General features: G+C 34.9%; 1 protein-coding gene across 3 annotated transcripts; it reads right to left on the reverse strand.

The window, feature by feature from the left end:
* Positions 1 to 2461: 2461 nt before the first annotated feature.
* On the reverse strand, positions 2462 to 20800 carry LARP7 (La ribonucleoprotein 7, transcriptional regulator). Of its 3 annotated transcripts, none has more exons than XM_015544776.2 (13): positions 20667 to 20800; positions 14648 to 14858; positions 13973 to 14073; positions 13820 to 13903; positions 13515 to 13679; positions 13341 to 13434; positions 12917 to 13267; positions 12679 to 12823; positions 10862 to 11010; positions 9952 to 10070; positions 6690 to 6849; positions 6398 to 6489; positions 2462 to 2650 (listed from the first exon to the last, which is right to left on the reverse strand). In XM_015544776.2, the coding sequence occupies exons 2-13, from the start codon at positions 14847 to 14849 to the stop codon at positions 2570 to 2572; spliced, it is 1743 nt and encodes a 580-aa protein (XP_015400262.1). In that variant the 5' UTR covers positions 14850 to 14858; positions 20667 to 20800; the 3' UTR covers positions 2462 to 2569. The 3 variants fall into 3 exon arrangements, with proteins under 3 accessions (XP_015400262.1, XP_007098302.1, XP_042839957.1); XM_007098240.3 differs by having other exon boundaries at positions 12917 to 13270; XM_042984023.1 differs by lacking the exon at positions 20667 to 20800 and adding an exon at positions 20318 to 20474 and having other exon boundaries at positions 12917 to 13270.
* Between the last annotated feature and the right edge of the window lie 74 nt (positions 20801 to 20874).

Genomic DNA, 20874 nt, shown 5'->3' on the forward strand with positions numbered 1-20874 from the left:
ATTAAAAAAAAAAAAGGGGGGAAATGTAATTGTTGCCCAGTGAAAATTTATACACCATTTTGGGCTATTTCAGACATACTAATATAAAAGATATATATGTATTTTTAACTTTTAAGTAGGCTCCATGCCCATCATGGGGCTTGAACTCATGTTCTACCAAAGGAGTCAGCCAGGCACCCCTAAAAGATATCTTTGTCCCAATTCCTATTCCAGAAATCTATCCTGCAAATACATTTCAATAAGGTGGACATGATGTTCATTGCAGCATTGCTCTCAGTAGTAAAAAAGCAGACAACTAGTTATCCAATAGAAGCATGGTTAAATAAACTACAGTACATCTCTACCATAACATGGAAAACATTGGCTACAAAGAATAAAATAAGGAAGAAAAGGAGAAAGGCGGGAAGGTGGTTAAGAAGGGAGGTATCACAGTTGTTAAATGTGTGGTCTTTAGAATAAGAGAAACTGAGCTTAAATCTCGGATTAGTTAGGTATTATAACCTTTGACAAGTGCTTCAGTTTCAACAACTACTAACAACAGACAATGACCAATGAGTGGTACTGAGCTACTGTAAGGTGCTTAAATAAAATTAGTTTTGCAGTTAAGAAACTAAATCCCACCAAAATACATAAAGACAGGTACATAGCAAGCACTTACAAAAAAAAAGGAATGTGAACACTGAGAATCAGCAAGTTGAGTAAGAAAATATCCTTTACTGGAGCAAACTGTAACATCCATCCTGGGGGAACATCTTGAAACACATATTCAATTTAACTCAATTAAACAAATATGTATTAAACAATTACTATGTGCTAAGTGTTAGATAAAAAGGAAATTCACTTACCCCCCCCCCCCCCCCCAAATTAAAGGTTCATAGAAACCTTGGAAGGTCACTCAATTATCATGAGTAAGCTTTTAGGATAGTATCCCACATAATCTGGAGCTACTTGTTACATTACTTACATAGTATCATGATTATGTTGGCTTGTGGGTCTTCCCCAAGGCTGTAAACTGCTCAAGGGCAGGATGCCTTACTTTTATTTGTAGCTGTTTGTCAGGGTCAAATGTGTAGCAAAGACTAAGTATTTCTTTAATTAAATGAATTAAAGAATAAATAGAAGAATGAATGAATGGGGTTTCTCCTCCACCTTTTCTGTTTGTCCTAAGGAGTTACCTAATAAAGTGTAACTTTTATTACTTATTTTTGCTTACCGTCTCTAACTACTGCTGAACTATAAGGTCCATGGGAGAGAGATCTTTGTCCCAAGTGCTAAAAGTGTCCAAAGATATTTGCTGAATGACCACTTATCTTGTTTTAAAAACTGCCAAGGGGAGAATTTCTTAAATTTTACTTAACAACCCTTCCAAAGTCACCTTAAGACAGTCCTCACTGAGACCAGCTGAATCCTTTAAACATACATCCAACTGTTGACTATTCTGGATCAACGGAAGCATATTTACTCATAATCTTCATAATAAGGTTTAGTAACTATTTACAGATATTTCTTTCCCTCCATTACAGTGTGTGTACGTTAGCTTTCCTTCATGGAGAAAAAAAAGGGAATGGGTCAGTGGGCAACTTGCCAAATGCCTATTTTTAGTATTAATAAACTGCTGTCACCCCAACCAGTGAGGCAGCCAACCTCCTCAAATCCCTGGCCCACAGAAGTAGTTTCCTGACTGTAGGTCTTCTACAATTAGGTACCAAATGAGGCCCTCACTTCTGGATAAAGCTGATGGAACTACAAATGGTTTCTAGCCCAAGGAAATGAACCCCATGGCTGTTTTTAATATTCTGATAGGGGATCAAGATGCCAGTCATGAAAAGGCCCTGTAGATTCAGTTCTGAGAAGGACTTAAAATACTCCAGTCTGCCACTTTCCTGAATAAAATGATAGAGTTCAGTTATGCCCAAGGTTGATTCTGAGAAGATGTTTTTTCTCCCTGTGTTCAGAGCATCTGGTACATTTTACTTTGGTTAAGCAAAATAAGATGTTTAACTTCATTTATGAAAAACAAACTCAATACTTTTAAAAGTTTAATATTTTAATTGGACAGTTCATATGGCCTATTCAGTGGAAGCTCAGATAAGCAAAGTGCAATGAACAGAATGAAGTATCACACATAAGTCTCTGTATAAGTCAACATGAAAAGATATCTTAGATATTTGAAATGGAAAAAGCAAACTATAAAACAAGTACAGTGAGTCTACCGTCAAACATATTTTCTTAAACTATTTGTGCAGTATTTTTTGCAAATGTTTTTTTTTTTGTAATATAAAAACAACAAAATCAATGACAATGTTCAAAACATATTTACTAATTATTTTGAGGTTGATTTGTAGAAGATAATTTCAGCAAATAAGACGTTTAATGTAAAACTGTGGGTATACAATGTACTTGTCTCAAAAAAAAGTCTTATTTACAAGTTAAGGAACAAAGGTATTTTTTTTAATTAACGTAGGTTTCAGGAAAACATTCTTTATTATTGACTACCATAATAAAATGGATTTCCTAAGAAAAGTTCAAGTAATCATTGAAATCTTAAGAGGTGAACCAAAAGTGTTTTTTAATCATATTCAGAAAATCTAATATGTTTACTTGCTTGTTGAGTCTTTGCCAGTCTAATCTTCTCAGCTTTGGTGATTAACTACGGAGAAAAAAATTAGAAATCAGAATGTACCGGATGCTTAAAAAGATAATTACGACTAGAAAAATCAGGTTGAATAAAAATTTTTTAAAAGAGGGAAAGGTAGACAAAAGACATAAATTAAGCTTAAACCAAATCAATATAGAAAGAACTGTTCAGGATTATGGCTTATTAAGTATAATAGATAATAAATCTTAGAATTACCTAAAACACTCAAATTTTAGTTTCACATTACTAAAAAATTTTCAGTTGAAAACAGCCACTCCATGCTGGCAATTTTTTTTAACCTTTTAGGAGGGTTCAAGACCCATATTGGTTAGTTGTTTCATATCCCCTTGGACTTGAGTATTAATTACTAAGACATTTCTTAAAAGATATGTGGTCCTAAATATTATATTGTGCGTGCGAATTCATGCATTATTGGAATGAGACAATATATTTTGCTCTGAGTGCTACACAAAGGTTTGCTTACAAATTTGAAAATTAAAATATTCTACCTAGGGATCTACTCTTAAGAGAACTTATTACTTATCACACCCTTACATAAATACTTTAATATTTTTAAAGGCAAATGAAATTGTATGGAATGTAGAAGACTGTTTAAGATGCCTAAATATTCCAAAAGTTTTCTTGATGTAAAAATTTTAAATATTTTATTGTAGCTTTGGAGGAAATGAAAATCTTACTCCCTTAAAAAATAGATTCTAGGGGCTCCTAGATGGCTCAGATGGTTGGGCATCCAACTTTGGCTCAAGTCATGATCTCATAGCTCATGGGTTCGAACCCCACATCAGGCTCTGTGCTGACAGCTCAGAGCCTGGAGCCTGCTTCTGATTCTGTGTTTCCCTCTCTCTCTGCCCCTTGCCTGCTCGTGTTCTCTCAAAAATAAACATCAAAAAATAAAAAATAAAAAAAATAGATTCTAGTAATTATTCACCAGAATTTCGTTAAAATGTTTTGTGACTGTGGCCATTGGTAGGAAGTCACTTTTATTTATTGTTTAGTTTCTTAAAGTGTTTGCTTAATATTAAAAGTTTACTTAAAAGTTAAAGTAGAAGTCAGCATAGAGATAGACCAGCTACACAAGTTAAAAATACAAGTATTTAAAGACAAAAACTCAAAAGATGCCAAGGTCACCAAACAGTCTGTTTATGACAGAAAACAGTAACAGCCACATGAGGACCGCATTCACAAAAGTCATCAGCAAAGCCAGAACCAGGGTTTATATCTATGGAAGGAAAGGTTTATGGGATATATTTAAGATTTTATTACCATGGAAATGAAATTAGGGTGCCCCTGTATTTGTTGTTTTTGTACAAAGTCACTTCAAGATTAAACCAAAAGCCTGTTCCTCATTATAATTTCATGAATTCTGTCTTTACCTGTTGAATATCTGATATATCAGTAATTTGTAGAAAAAAGACCATGCTAACTAAATTTCAAAAATGCTTTAAAAGCTAAGGATGAATGAGAAAAGACTCATGGTCTCCAGTAGCTGTTACTGCATTTTACCCACATGGTCAAAGTGATAGGGAAGACAACAAAGGCTACAAAGACTCGCCAGAAGGAATGAGCCCCTTTCTGGGGGACGCTTCCTCATCTTACTAATCTTCTGTGAGAATTTACCCATATTGATCTCTATATGTAAAAAATACTACCATGAGTATAAAACACCTTTTTTCTTCACCTACTCTCCTCTTTTAATATTGCATAAACTGACTGGGACTTAGGAAACTGTCCCTAGTTTCCTTCTGCTCCCCGACATGAAAATGCAGAACGAAGATTCATTACCAGTGCTTTTCTTCCTTCGCTCATGGACCAAACACTACAATACTACTGGGAAACTTTGAACTGTCATATCAGAAAAGCGCTAATGTCATACTTTTTTAGCCGCTATTTTTTTTCTAAATATTTAACTTCCGTTACTACGGTGCTTGCTCCCAGGAATCTAGCTGTAGTGGCCTCCTTCCCTTTAAGGCTTCTGTGCTTTCTGGTGCCTCTGCCTGGAAAGCTGTGCATTTAAGCTCTCCTGCTTGTATGCTCACTTTCCTAAGGTCTGCCCTAGTGTCGCTTTCACAGAGAACTTCCCAGAACCTCATGTGATGTAAAGATATCTCACAATACCCTTTAATTTGCTTTTTATACACAGCATTTGTCATCACCTGACCTAAACTGTTCATCTGCAAACTTCACGAAAACAGGGTATTTTGTTACTTGCAGCTATTTCCTAGAATGGTGGCTAACACAAATCAGCACTCAAAAAATATTAATTAAATGAATTATCAAAAAGGTAGACTGACATACTAATTACTGTGTTTTCTGAAAAGTATGTACAATACCCACTTTGTGTGGTACCTTATTTTAATTACATGACGGGAGCCAACTAGCTACTTTCACATCTTCAGCTAGAATCCTATACTATTTATCAAACAAATCATGCTAAGGACAAGACTGGTGGTGCAACAGATAAATGAGATCAGGAAAAAACTTTCCAACTCAGTAACAGAGGCACTCATTGTGTTCCAATGAAACTTATAAAATTCCCCAGTCATTGTTTATTTCCTTGCCTCAAGTTTATTTATGGAGGTTGGATCTTTCTGAAAAACAAAACTAATTCCTAGTTTTAAAAACATATATGATTTAAATGAAATTTCACACCAATTAGAATGGTAAATACTATTTAACAAAGCGATTTCATTTTAGTTATGAGCTCTGGTTCAATGATTTTAACATTTAAATAATCTCAAGCAGGCTTTGAAATTACCACCTCTTAGACCTGAAAGAATCCTTAGGGAGGAAGGAGGCCTTCCCACATTTCAGCAAATTCAGTCTGTATTCATGGAAACAGAATTAACAAAGACCAGTAGGAAACCTCCCTTCAAATCATCTTAAATTCCAGTGAATCCTAGGCAATGCAAGACCAATGAAAAACACTCAACAAATCTAGCACACAGGAAGTATTATGATTTTAAGTGTAACCAGTCATAGAAGAATGCATATCTTTTTAGATACTTATTTAATAATACACATTTAAAAATTTTATAATAGCATTAGTTATTACGTACCCTTAATTTGTCCTAAGCACTTAAAGATGTACTACTATTTATAATAATCTGATTAAAAAGAATAAACGTTCCAGCACACAAGCAACAAGTATTAAATTACTCAGTATCATTTAAAATGAAATTATTGAAACAGAGTCTATTTTACATTATTTAAAGTATTTAAGCTTGTTTGTTTCACTTGTTGACTACTATAGAGAAAAAGGAATAAAGCTTATCATTGCTATAACAAACATTAGGCATAAAGTCTCCCAATCTTATCTGTGGGGGGTCATATCTTAAAAAACTACACTCTTAAATACATTGTGTTTTTACCATTAAGACGATCTTTAAATAATCATTTACTACCAAACTATGATACATAGCAGCCAGAATTCAACACTGTTGAAATTAAACTGCTACTAACAGGTACAATAAAAGAAAGGAAAACAAGAAAACTCTAAATTAAAATTATGTACCCTGTGGGGAAAATAATTCTAATTTCGTATATTTCAAAATCCAGAGAAACAAGTATTGTCTCTCACAATTTAAAATGCAGTATACACCATGTAAATCTTTATCGTGTATAGGAAAACAAAGGTTATTTTAGGACTACACATTACTGACTTCCAGAAAACATTCAACCTATTATATTTAAGCTATCAAACAACTGTAACAACAAAAAACAAAAAAATGAATTGATTACCTTCTCAGTGCCTCTTTTCTTTTCACGAGGCTGATTAAGTTTGGCCTGCCTATCTACCAAAATCTTCTGCCAATACCTCTGCTCATGATCACCTTGAAAACAAACAAAAACAATAATCACTAATACAAATGAAGAAACATATTCAAGGCATTAATCACACTTCAATAGTTGTCTGATTAAATACAACTTTGTACATGCTAGAATATGAATAAAAAGTTTATTAATCAAAATCAGAAAACATAGTACAATCACCTCTAAGTAAGAGTTATTAAAAAAGACTCTGACGTTTTACCAGAAAGGATCTCGAGATTCCAGCAGTGTTTCTTTTTAATTTCCGTATATGCGTTTATTACTGCTTGAGCATCCTCAGGGGTTTTAAACCTAGCATGGCATTCTGTATCTCCTTCTAGCAAGTCCACATAAACAACTTCTGAGATTGCTGCCAAAGTATCCTGCATTAGAGTTTAGAAAGATTTTACATAAATAATAGAAATGTTTGATAATAATTCTAAAATTATTCCCATAGTTGTGTTAGAATGTGTTACATAAATAAGCCATATCCAGTTTAAAATGAGGAGTAACTATCCTACTTATCATACACAGGGGTGCCTGGCTGGCTCAGTCAGTACAACAGTTAAGTGACTCTTGATCTAGGGGTTTTGAGTTCGAGCTTCATGTTGAGGGTAGAGATCATTTACATAATCTGGGCTAGAACTCACAACCCCAAGATCAAGAGTCATAAACTCTGACTGAGCCAGCCACGCACCTCTAAAATATACACAAATACTCTTAAAATTGACTTGGACAAAGTTGAAAACTCTAATCAAACCCTTTTTTTCAATCACAATCTTAGAATATTAACTAGAATAGGACTACTACAGAGAGACAACAGATTTATAGAGCAGGATGTACAAATAATTTCCCCTAGCCCCCACATCAAGAAGGGGATTACAAGTCACAGTATAGTTAAAATAAGGAATACAATTAAAAACAAACAAAAAACCCAGAATGGAATGGGGGAGAAGGTGCGTTTCCACTTATCTGTACAAAATCCCTTATGACTTAAAATATATGAAAAAAAATTCAACTTTTTCTAACAACTTGTGAAAAAAAACATTTCATGGGAGCCTACAAAAATCCTAGGTTCCTGAGTAGATCTATGGGAATATAGCTCAAGAGTTCATAGTTTCTGATGAAATACCTCAACAATCTCTTCTAAACAAGTTGTGGTCCTCCAGCAAGGAAAAGTTTTACCTATAATGCCTGCTGTGAGGGCAAATTAACAAGATTCCTGCATTCCTAACCATTTCTTCCCAGCATGTTCTGTGGTGTAAACAATGCAATTATGCAGGAATGTTATATAATTCTTCATTCATCAACTTCCATTCAGAAAACCAAAGAAATTACTAGAGATTCCCAACTTAAAAAAAAAAGCACTTTATGCATCTGGCTTTACTTTTGACCCAAATTTCAAGCCTCAAAGAATTTAGATTACTTTTAGATGTTGGATTTTTAAGGTCTGAATTCTGTAACTGAGCAGTATTCTGGAAATATTATTTCACCACAATATAAGAAAAGTTTATTAGTTAATAATAAAGAATAAGCAATAAAAACCTGAGAAGCCAGGGAGTAAGTATTAACTCAACCCTACTCTTAGCATATTGCCTATCTCAAAATGGCACTTAATGATTGCTAATTACATGAAAAAAATAGAACTGGAGGGAAATATACTTGCTAATTCTTTCCACTTGTACTTGAGTACTAAATTTAGAAAGCAAGACAAATAATTGGTATGAAGTTAATGAAATGTGAATATATTAACTGGTAGTGTTTTGTAACTGACTTACCAGATAGACCCGATTACTACAATTCAAAATATTACCTATATATCCATTATAATGTCAGGCTAATCCCAGGACTTAAAACCATTCCTTAAAATGATAAATTAGCCTGGTAATCACATGGGCAAGTTAAATAGCAGTAAATACCATAATAACTCAATTTTTGTTCCGGCAAAATGTAAGTAACTACTAACTTTTAACAATGTTATGATTTTGTAAGTAATTTTTAACTGATATACTTATCTTTTAGATAACAAAAGCTCTTTGATGAATATTACTGAATTTATGTTATTTCAAATAACAAACTTTTTCTAATTTTTCTTTTAAATCTTTTGCTACTTGATTAACCACTGCTTCATTTACATCCTCAGTTTTTTACCCTTCTGATCTGAAATTCTGTATTGTTGTTACCATACTCTGAAATATAAATTGGTAATACCAATTTGGGATTCACCAAATCCCTCATCAACATCTTAAAAAGAATCTAAATTTATGTTAGTGACAGCTACAGGATTTTACAGGAAACAGGATTTCAGATAAAGTGTTCACAAGCTTATTTCAGTGAGCAACTTCAATGGTCATGCAAGTTAAAAAATGTGACTGGTAGGAGTCTATGCAAAATCAAAACAACATACTAGATGATGATGAATGTCAGCATAACAATTGAAAATATATTTGCTATGAAAATATATATGCTATTTTACATAGGAATAGGTCAATAAGAAAGAAATATCGTTGTGCTGTTACAAAAGGCTGTTAGAAGATCAAATAGATAAAGTGAAAAAAGATCGCAGAGCAATAGATATAACAATGTGTACTGTAAATTATATAGGACTCCGTATTTATTTGTACACGCATACAAAATTTTTGTAGCTTTTCAAAATATTTTACACTTTTCTGTAATTGTTTCACATTTTTTTAAAATTGTTTCACATTTTTAAACAATCAGTGCAGACTGAAAATAGCAAAAAAAAATAAATAAACAATATTAACAAAACCTTTTTTCTCCAAAAAAATCTTTGATTTCTTCCAGGAAAAAATTTCAATTTCCAAGAGGATTAACAGACAAAATTACTAAATTGATGTTAAGTTAAAAAATATGCATATGATATCCCCTTTGTTCCAAAATAGCTCTGACTTTCTTTAAGTCACAAAATCTTTTGGGAATCTATTGGAAGTTAAGAGCTCTAATGAAAACGAATTATGTTCGCTACAAAATCAGACAACAACAGACGATTAAAAATTCGTAATAACTTCAGACCAACTCTAATGTTGACTAGATATTTAATACATTTTAGCATGAAATATTTTCTAAAATAAATTTTCTCTGAAAATAGATGTCCCTTAAAGGAATACCAGGAAAGCATTTTACTAATTTATTCTTTTAAGTTATAATGACTATAGTAAGGCTTACTCATTCAACTACTCAATCAACCGTTAACGGCACCAATAAAAATAAGCCAAGTGCAGTTCTATAGAAAGATGTTTTAAACTGAGCTCACTGCAAATTTCATCCAGCAGGGAATTTCAGACTTCAGATTTTGCTTCAAGTCAAATACAAGAGTTACGGTAGAATCAAATCTAGACATAGTTTATTGCAGAGGAACAAATTCTAATTTTACTTGCTTTGTTTTCCATATGCAAAACATTTTCACATGGGGAAGTTTTAAAAAGGAAAGAGCAACAACTATCCTCAACACACAAAAGCATTACCCTGACTTGTTTCCTGCCAGGCAGAGGCTCAGTGCTAATGATCTTCACAATCACGCCACTGACAAACTGTGGTCCTGTTGCATTAACCTTTTCCTGGGGACAACACTCTTCACTGTTTGCTGTTGATTTGAAAAGGAAAGAGAAATAAGCCTCTTACACTCAATAATTTAGTAGGCCCACTTTAGAAGAACAACAGTAATTTCTTCAGCTGATTTAAGTAACTAATTTTAATTTACTTAATGTAACTGTAAAATAAGTTATTCTGGTGTCATACTGCTTACTGCAGATTACCATGAATAAAAATACCCAAACCTTTACTACTCTAATTGCAGAGCCTGGTTAGAACACTTGTAAAACCTTAGAAAAAATTCCCCCTTTATCTTAACCAAATAATAGAGTACTTTACTTAGTAAACAGACACAGAACAGTATGTTAAGAACATTCAACAAACATTATGATTAAAATGTGAAAATTTAAGATTTTCAATTTGTAAGAATTCCAAATATGTCCTAATAGGATAAAATTACAGACGGAAATTGTAATTTTTGTTTCTACAAACTTGCTCAATTGATAGACACTCATCACTAATTCTGATTAATAAAAACTGTAGAGAAAACTTAAGTAAAAAAGATACTTTCTTTTTTCTTTTTTAAATTTTTTTAAATGTCAAGGGCTTGAATTACAAGGGACTTGAACATAGGACGCAGATCCAGAGACACATGTTCTACTGAGCCAGCCAGGTGCCCAGAAAAACAGGAGTCATGAAAACGAGCACTTCAAATATTCTTATATCAAAAATAAATTGCACATTTAAGTTTTTAAAAATTAAGGTTTATCCTGTAACTCAGAAATAGTACATTAGTATATAAACACAATACAATACTACAAAAACTATTATAGTGGTATTTACTTTTTTCATTTTCTATTCCAGAGTTAGGAGCTACTCCATTTGTTTCCATTTTTGACTCCGATTTTATTTGGGATATTGTTTTTTTTAAAGAAGACATGCTGGCTTTTTGCAGTGCTAAATACTCTTTTTTCAAATCCATCCATTCGCTCCTGTAACGAAAAGAATGTACTTTTGAAATAGTGAAAAAAGATGGTCAAATAAAAAGTTATTATCAAAGTATATACATTCACAGTGCTTTGTAATCTTTTCCTTCTTCAAACACATACATTCACACTCCTTCTGGAGTCCTAAGTCCATCCAGTAAATACATAAAGGGGAGTTCCATCTGACCCAACATTCAGATTAAATGTTTTAAATCTGACAATTCAATTCTTCGGTATGTTTCAAATATTTTCATTTATGAAAATAAAAGTTTTGAATTAATTAACTAGTAACAATTAGTCATCACTAGGGGGAAAATGGCAGATTACTATTTAGAGATTATTTGTTAAACTGCTTCCAATTTGGGAGATAACATTCCTTAGCATTTACTTGACTCAAAAGGAATTTCTAAGAAGAAAAAAAACGCCCCATGGAAGCAATTTATTTATTTACATGCATTTAACATGTAGATGTTTCTTCAAACAGCTAGAGCTCCTCCAGATAGAAACACAATGCCTCTCCAGGCTCCACAGGAGCACTCATTGTTACTCTAATCTATGCCATCAAACAAGCAGATAGGGTTTTTTTTTTTTTTTTTTTAAAGAGGATATCTTGCGGTAATGGTCTTAGCTGTTATTATTGACATCTGTATACTTCAAAAAAAAAAAAAAAAGTATCCAGACCCACCCAGGATCATACATTCCCAGAGAGCTGATACATTAGAATAACAAAAACCTCTTGTAATGATTCTCTGAGATAAAAAGGCAAGAGGAATTCAGCAGTTAAGAATAGTATAAATACAAGTGCCTGAAGTCCTTGCCTTTTAACCTTCAAGAGGAGGACAGGGCACTTCGAGAGTACAATTCAAGAAGGATCAGAAAAACTTTCTTGGCAAAGGTATGGTTTTTTGCCTTTTCTTTTCTTTTCCTACATGGCTTCTGCTTCTTGTGTGGATGGACTCCCTTTAACTTTAACATGGAAGTACTTTCTTTGACTTTTAAATAGTAAGTGCTTCCATGTTTTAGTAGAAGTGAATCCAAATCACTCCTGTGAATGTAACAAGGCAAGTTCCTTATATAGCCCAAGGGGAGCCCCTTTGCTTTAACATGGGGGTACCTGCTGTGTAAAACAAAAGTAAGTGCTTCCATGTTTCAGTGGAGGTGTTCCCAAATGGACACAACGTTTATCTTGATCCGGCATTTTCTAAGCTTACTTTACAGGTTAAAGAATGGTAACTTTCACATTTTTACAAGACTGGGCTCCCCACCACTTAAACGTGGATGTACTTGCTTTGTATCTAAAAAAGTAAGTGCTTCCATGTTTTAGTGATGGTAAGTCTTACTTTTACATTTTACAAACTTAACAAGGCTTAAGCCTCACCGAAATGACCATCTATGGTATATTTAAGCTGTACCCTTAAAACTGTTAAGGAACGCCCTCTACTTTAACATGGAGACACTTGCTGTGACATGATAAAAATAAGTGCTTCCATGTTTTAGTGTGGTGGTTCCTTTCAAATCCTCAACTGCCTTATATCCATTATGTGTGCAGATCTTGGCTACATGCCATGACTGTTGCTAATATGCAACTCTGTTCAATACAAATTGGAATTGCACTTTAGCAATGGTGATGGCGTGTGCCAATTTTCAACTACAGAATCTGTATCATCTACTTACTTTGAAAGTACTCTTAAGGGTATAACCTCTTCTCCCATTTTGTGCCTCTCTTTGTGTTTTTTCTTATGCTTCCTTTTTGCTTTTAAAAGGGATCCATCTTTTACATCTCCAGTATCCTTTTCCTCTTCAGTAGAGACTTCTAAATCTTAATATCAAAAAGTTAACTTTAGGTAAATAAGGATTTCTTAATCTCTCATTTTAATTTAATTGTAGATAAATTAACTGTAGTTGTCAATACCTTTGTTTTCTTTGGGAACTTCTACATCTTCTTTTTTAATGTTGTCTTTCTGCGTTATTTTCTTTACTTTTGACCTGGGAGTTGGGTGTTCTGCTTCTTCAGAGATACTTCTCTTCCTCTTCCCTGTTCTGACTGTAGGTAAGCTGGATGCTTCTGCTCTTTCCCGTTTTTTCTTTTTCTTTGACGGTGGCTTCTGGGGTTCAGTAATCTCTACTTCAGATCCCTCAGATGTGGTCCTGGATCTTTTCATTTTTCCTACAGTCTCTTTACTTGTGTCAATGTTTGACTCTTTGGTCTGGATATTGTCCTCTTTCTTCATTCGGCCTTTCTTCTTCTTCTTCTTTTTCTTTTCTTCTGTAACAATGTTATCATTAGTGTTCATTTTACTTCAACTACGTTTACTTAAATATCAATATTAAGTTACCTGATACTCCAAGGACAGGAATAGGCTTATTTTTTACTGTCTTAGGAAATATGCCAGGTTTTCTTGGTGCTTCTTCTGGTGGGTTGTTAAGAAACTGAAAACCAATAAGATTTTGTTACTATTTAAAAACACTTGCTAATTGTTTTTGCTTTTCTTTTTAGGTTCGGGACCTACCTCAATAGCTTTTGCTGCTTGTTCTTTTGTTTCAAATTCTACAAAGGCAAATCCCTTTGGATCTCCAGTAGATTTATAATGTGGTATACTTATATAAACAACATTGCCACATTTCCCAAATACTCTTTCAATCCAGCTGTGATTAACATTTTTGGGAAGTAATTCCTATAAGTGAGAAGCAATATTAAAATAGAAGTACTTTTTCAGGGTCAATAAATTTTTACTTGTAATGTTAGAATGTTTCTGTCATTCTTTTGAATGCCAGCACTGAACTTTTAGAAAATAAGGTCTCACCACATACATACCACATACACTGTCCGCTCATCCTCATCTTTTGGTCGTTCACCTAAAGGCTTTTTTCTCCTGATTCTGGTGCCTTCTAAGTCCAGCTATGAAATAGTTACATGAGATTAATAACTGACATAATAATTCCATGATATAGTTGTAATAATTCTTACCTCTACAACAGATGAACTTTTCAGTGCTCTGGCTATTAACTTTCCATCTGTGGTCAATTTTTTCATTTTGTTGAAAGACACGAGAAGTGATATATCAACATCTAATGGAAATGCATAAATTAGTATTACAGAGAATAATTGCATTTTGGTAAAAAATTAATCACATTTCCCTCCTTTCAAAATTAATTAGTAAAATGCCTTATGAGAATTAATGCACTAATAAGCACACAGCATTCAAGAAAACTCAAAAAACACTGAAAACTTTGCACTACCCACTGAGCTTGCAAGGAGCTCAACCACACAAACATGGAGGCTAGTTAGGTTAAGCCTCCGACTTTAGCTCAGGTCATAATCTGCTCAGCACAAAGCCTGCTTGTGAACCCCTGTCCCGGTATCTCTGCTCTATCTCCAAGATAAACAAAAAAATAGGATGTGTGTCTCCAGAATTAGCTGAAATCTTTGTCTTTTAACACTAGAAATCTGTCTTCTAAGCAAAAGTGAGCTATAATAGTTTTCACGTGTAAAAACTAATGGATTTGTATGTATATTATATGGTATATATCACAATATAAAATATGCTACCATTGTATTTATGGTAAACGTTGTACAAGTTTAAGGCAGTAACCCTCAAAAACTAGTTCCATTCATTCATTATACAGTGAAGTAAAAACTTACATCCATCTCTGGACTTTTCTATTTGTTCTCGAAGAAATCTATCCTTGTGAAGATTTGCATCTCCAAACCAGAAATCCACTTGCTTAGCAATATCTGCAAGCACCTGTTTAACTCGTGACCGTTTCTTTTTTTCTACTTCTTTTTTCTTTTCAGGGTTTTCTTCTTCCATTGCTTTTTCTTGATTTCCACTTTCAGCTTCCATTCCTGTGTACTGAAAAAAGGTTTATATCACATGTAATAATAGGAAAATATTTAGGTTACCCTTTTTAGTCTGAAGGGTTGATACACTCATTCAGCTGGCAGAGAACAAACTTTGGGTTAACACTTGTAATTAGCTGAGAAAACTTTCATTGTGGTTTTTTTAAATCTCTTACCTGTTCACTTTTCATTGGCCTTTTTACTTTCAAAATAATTTACAACCTATGTTATTAATTAGCTTAAGCTTTTGATGCATTTTAGTTCAGGGCCAGAATGTTCTAGTACAGCATAAAATCTCTACCAACATCTATATCTTACCAAACTACACTTCTAAATCAATATGTCAAATTATAAGATTAAAGACTCATTCTCCATCTTAAACTAAAAAATACAATCTCCAATGAAATAAGTTGATCTTGATTTTTAAGTGTTTTTGTTTTCAGTGTTTTCTTAAGTAATCTCTACACCCAAAGTGGGGCTTGGGGGCTTGAATTTACAATCCTGAGATCAAGAGTCCCATACTAAGCTAGCCATGTGCCCAGAAATGTTAATTTCTGTTCATTAGAAACAGAACTGGCTTTCTCTTTTCCAGGTGACCTTCCCATCCCAGTGTTTATTTCTTGGGACAGCAAACCTCTTTCCTTGAGTTACTTTGCATGTATCTTCTTTGTTATCTAGCTCTTCCTAAGACCTGGTTATCTAGCTCGTCCTAAAACCTGGCTGGCAAATCTTCAACTGAGGGCCTTCTGAATTTGCAGTTCCCTTCCAAACACTTGCTGCCTAGATAACATGGCTCGCTCCCTCACTTGCTAAAGTCTTGTTCAAATGACACTTCATTTAAAACTGCAAATTTCTGGATACCTGTATCTCCCTTGCCTTACTTTTCCTTCATTGCACTTATCTTCTAACATTATTGTACATTAAAAAAAATGCTTACTTATTTGTTTTAGGAGTGGTGAGGCAGAGAGAGAGGGAGATAGACAATACTTGGGAAGCTCCTGAAAGCCTGACATGGGGCTCGAACTCATGAACCGTGAGATCATGACCTGACCTGGAAGTTGGATGCTCAACTAACTGAGCCACTCAGGTGCCCCTACTGTACATTTTTATTTATCCTTCCTAAAATGTAATATTAATGAAATCAGGTTTTTGTCTGTTTTGTTTACTGATGAATTCCCATTCCCTGGCACACAGTAGTCACTCAAAAATTTGTTGAATGAATTGTGGCCTCTTCACTGAACCACTAGAAGTACGTACGCAAAAAGGAGTAAATGAGCAAAGGCTTATTAAATCGGGCCTGCGGTGAGATTTATCTCTGTAACATAGTTTTCCCATATTTTATTTCCCAGGCTCCCATAACTGTTTTCTTGGGACACAGGAGAGTGAAGACATATGGGGAGAGTTTTATCTGATTGCACCAGGGTGGGAGCCACTATTGGTTGGTATGCAGGCCTTGGACCTATGCGACCAGAATGGCATACTGGATTGATGGGAAACAGGGGCTAAGGCCTTTACACATCAAGGTGACCTAAAACATTCTGGTCCGTTATCTGTGGAAGTCACACACGTCTGGTGTATGTAAAGGGGGGGGAAAAAGTGGATTTGGATTAATTGCTCAGTTTGAGTAAGTGCTGGGGCCGAGACTCCAGATGAGATGAAGATGCTGTCCCTACTGTATCTTCTGTCTTTATCCTTCTTTAAAGCTCAGTGTACACAGTTTTAAAGCCTATTTCTGTCTCTTTGGCCTGTCAGCTGGAATCAGTTACTGAGCACCAATGCTGCAGACAGTAACAGAAATAGAAAATGTGTTTCAAAGTGACACCCAGTAAGAGAGTACAAGCCATTAATGCTTTTCACTTCAAACCTCCAACTAAACATGCTATCTCACAAAAATCAGATGAGTATTTTGGCATTTTCAGAACAGGCTGGAGCTGATTGACCAAGTACCAATTTTGAAAATATACAAGTAATGAAGTATTTATTGAGATACATATAAAAAGAGTTACTTGTCAGAATCATTAAAAAAAAAAAAAACCCAAAAACCAATCAGGTGTCATTTAGTGCTGAATAACCACATTCTTCAGCCCATCCTGTGAAGCTTCCCTTTCCATCATTCTAGTGAAACTGAAAACAGTGATCTCCACTGACTACTGGACCCCTTAGCAGCTCCTGCAGTCAAACTCCCTCTTTGAAAATATTTTTTTCATCTGGCTTCCAGGAGAGTTTTCCTCTTTCTCAATTTCCTTTTCTGGACCATTCTACTCTGCTCTACCTTTACATGCTACCCAGAATTGAATTCAGTCCTGGGCTCCCTTCTTATCTCCACACATATCCTTTCTGAGGGTCCCAGGCTTTACACTGTTTAGCTCTATGCTGATGTTTCACAAATCTCTATTCTCCAGCCCTTACTTCTCCCATTAGCTCCCCCCATTCCAATATTCAATCATCCATTTGACATCTTCACTTATCTTCCTGAACTATATATATCTCATGTGGAAAATGGCAAAAACCGAACGCTCAAATTTTAACAAACCTCTTTTTGCCTTGTTTTCCCCATTCTGGAAAACACCAATCACAAAACTGTTGAGAGCAAAAATTCTGAAATCCTCCTTCTTTTCCTCACATACCACAACAAATCCATTAGCATTTTTGTTAGCTCTACCTTTATAAAATATATCCTGAATATGAATACTTTTCATTTATCACCTGGTTCATGCTATCATTGTGTCCTGTCTGAACTACTACAAGAACATAACTTGTGCTTGCTTCTACTCTTCTTCCATTATCACCAACTCTCCAGATAGCAGTCAGAATATGTAAACCAGAGATGTCAATATCTTGGACAAAGTCCTCCAAAGGATTTTTAATCACACTCAAAATCCAAAATCCATAGTATGCCTAAGCAGTATGCTCTCTAGCCTGGGGATATCTAACTTCATTTCTTAACAAGTCTTTCCAACAGGTTCACTCCAACTACAACATATCATTCCTTAAACATGCTAAGGCCATTCCCATCCCAAGCCCTCTGCTCTTGCTGTTTACCTTCCCTGCCACATCACAGGGATTACTTCCCTGTTCATTCAGGTCTCCATAAATGTCAATTTCTCAAAAAGGCTTTCTTTCACTCAATCTAAGATATTCCTTACCTGGCAACTTTAACCCCACCTATCCCCTCTGTCACCACTTTGTATCCTTGTATCTTCTTGGAGTTATAATTTTATTGTCTGTCTACCCCACTAGAATGCAAAAAACTATGAAGGTAGGGACTTGAGCTTGATCACAACCTAGGCATTTGTTAACTAATTATTTAAAAGGATCTCTCATACACTGCAAAACGTTAAGCACTTCAAGTTCTTTTGAAAGGGGGTAGGATTATAATTTAAAAATACACGGAAGCTAAAAATTATTACATAAGGATCCAATGTTAACTTTCCTTTTTGTAAAAACTCCAAATTAGTAAATGGCATACTATTAGCTCTCTAGTTACTTTCCTTGTCAGAGCCACCATCTAAAGAAACAGTGGACAGAATTGCAGAAGTGAAGAAAGTCACGATTTCCCCAAACCAGATTTTTCCTATCATTCTCATCTCAGAGACCCTCCTCATTCCTTTTCCTAAGGATTATTTTTGTGACCCGAATAATTAAGTTCCAAAACTCTTGCCTAGTGTGTATAACATATGTCTGCGATTTCGATTTTAAGAAATATATCCTCTAGATAATCAAATACATCTCTGTATTAGAGGAAGATATGGATGAAACATAAAGTAACAAGATAGGATTCAATTTAACTTTCCTATGCAATGGCTGCTAGAAAATCAGGAAGTTACACGGCAGTAGTTTTGTCACAGTCTTGATTCTCCAACTCTACCTTCTCACTCCCTCCATAAAACGTAACCATTATTATTACCATTATTATTACCAACTTCTGGAAGGGCTCTTTCTCTCCTTCCAGTGTGTTCACAACTACTGTCACTATAATATGGGAACAGTTTATAAATGGTTCCAGAAGTCATCTATCCTTCTCAGAAGCTGTGTAACTTGTCCAAAACACAGACTAATTTTATGATTTTAATATTACAACTTTCAACATTAAAAATCCTTTAGCGCTTTCTTACAATATGCAAGTTTAAAAAATTGGTAATAAAAAAATAAAAATTAAAAAATTGGTAATGAACCAGTGACATCTAATTGGCTTCTAAACAGGGGCTTAAGGAATAAAAGTTACTGTATAACAATGCCAGTTACTTTACATATATTGTTTTAAATCCTCAGTCACAATCAGGTAGTTTCTTCCAACTTGTTTTGACACAGGCTTAAAGGTGAAGTGAACTGGCCAAAACTAGCTAGGTAAACAAGTTCTGGTAAATTCGACTCCTATTAGTAGAACCTCTTGTAGTCTGTCATCATTCATTCTATCTTCTGACTCAGATATTCTTAACCTAAAGTCCAGGGAATTTTGGATGGGTTTCAAACATTCTTGTCAATTTCATGAAATTGCTAAAAGATACATTTTAAAAAGAGAAATCTAAATATGTGAATATAAAATGAATACACATCAAATATTTTAAGTAATAAATCACGGAACTAGTTAAGTAGGATTTTTTATGTGTGTGTTCTGTGTTAGGAAACAGTTAAGTATTAAAAACTAGCTCAGGGGTGCAGAGCTGGCTCATTCAGAAGACCATGTGACCCTTAATCTCAGGGTCATGAGTTTAAGGCCCATGTTCGGTGTGGAGCCTACCTAAAACAAGATAAATAAATAATAAATTTAAAAAATTATATAAAATACCAAATCGAAGGAGAATTAAAATAAATAAGCAATCAGGAACACTGAAATGAATTTGTTAATAGGTGTAAAACTGGTTACGGCAGTAATTGCAAAATTAATTTAATTCCAAGACTAATTTCCATTATTATCGTTTTCTACAACTTACACAAAGTAAAATAACTCAATGACAATGAAAGAGATAACCTAGACAACACATACAATATAACGCTTCTTGGCCGTCTCAAGGTTCTTCATAATTTCCCTACAAAATTATACGCAAAATATTTGGACATGTACATGAATTTTCCTGGGAAACTCATCCATAGCTTTTATCGTTTTTGGAGGAAATGGTGTGTCAAAAACGTTAAGTTCTAGTCACGGCTGACCACCCAACGGTACCAGAACTCCCTTGCCTGTGTGCAAGTTCTGAATTAGTCTTTTTACCTTACTTGTCTTATAAACCTCTATTCAATTTTCAAGATCCACGTTAAATGGCATCTTACTCTCTATAGCTTTCCAAGACCACTTCTTCCTTAATTAACTGCTTCCTTACTTTCCCTAAAGGGCATCTATGAACGCACTCAGTACACTTAACACTTCTACTTTGTTAGCTCCTTTCCGTAATTGATTTTCGACATTTTTTGATGACAAAAACTAGAGTCCTGAAAAAGAAAATGACTTAACTTCATAACACAAGCCCTCACATTCGCTATCGTTTGGCCGCCAAAGCTCAGATCGACGAAGTAAGGCAATTTCCACTTTGGCTACGGCCCCCCTCAGCACCCGTCCTTTTGCGAGGACGTCGCCAAATGCTGGGCGGACCCCCAACCTCCCAACGCCGGACAATACGCGCCCCCAACCTCTGAAAACTGGAACTACAAGGGCTGCCAAAGCATTTTTGCGCGTGCGCACTGAGAACTAGCACAAGCAAACTGATGGGTTTGCGGGAGGGGGCGAGGTAAGAACGATAGATAAAATGGACTGCGTGAAAAAAGAGAAATTGAGACCTCGCTCAACCTGACCAACACTATCTACAGTCTACTTGGAACTTACTCCGCTCAATTCCCAACACACAGGGCTGGGGACTGCGTCTTCCAACCTTTTCGTCTCTAGATCCTTATGGTCCGAGTTTCCGCGTCATAGGACGAGCGACACCGTTCTCCCGTACGCCTCGGAAAAGACGAGCACGGAGACCGCGCGTCCGTCGCTTACGTCACAAGCGTGAGCTGGCGCAGGGGGCGGGGCGTCGGAGTACGCGGCT

Source organism: Panthera tigris, chromosome B1 (genome assembly GCF_018350195.1).
Source record: "Panthera tigris isolate Pti1 chromosome B1, P.tigris_Pti1_mat1.1, whole genome shotgun sequence".
In the NCBI taxonomy this organism is placed as follows: domain Eukaryota; kingdom Metazoa; phylum Chordata; class Mammalia; order Carnivora; family Felidae; genus Panthera; species Panthera tigris.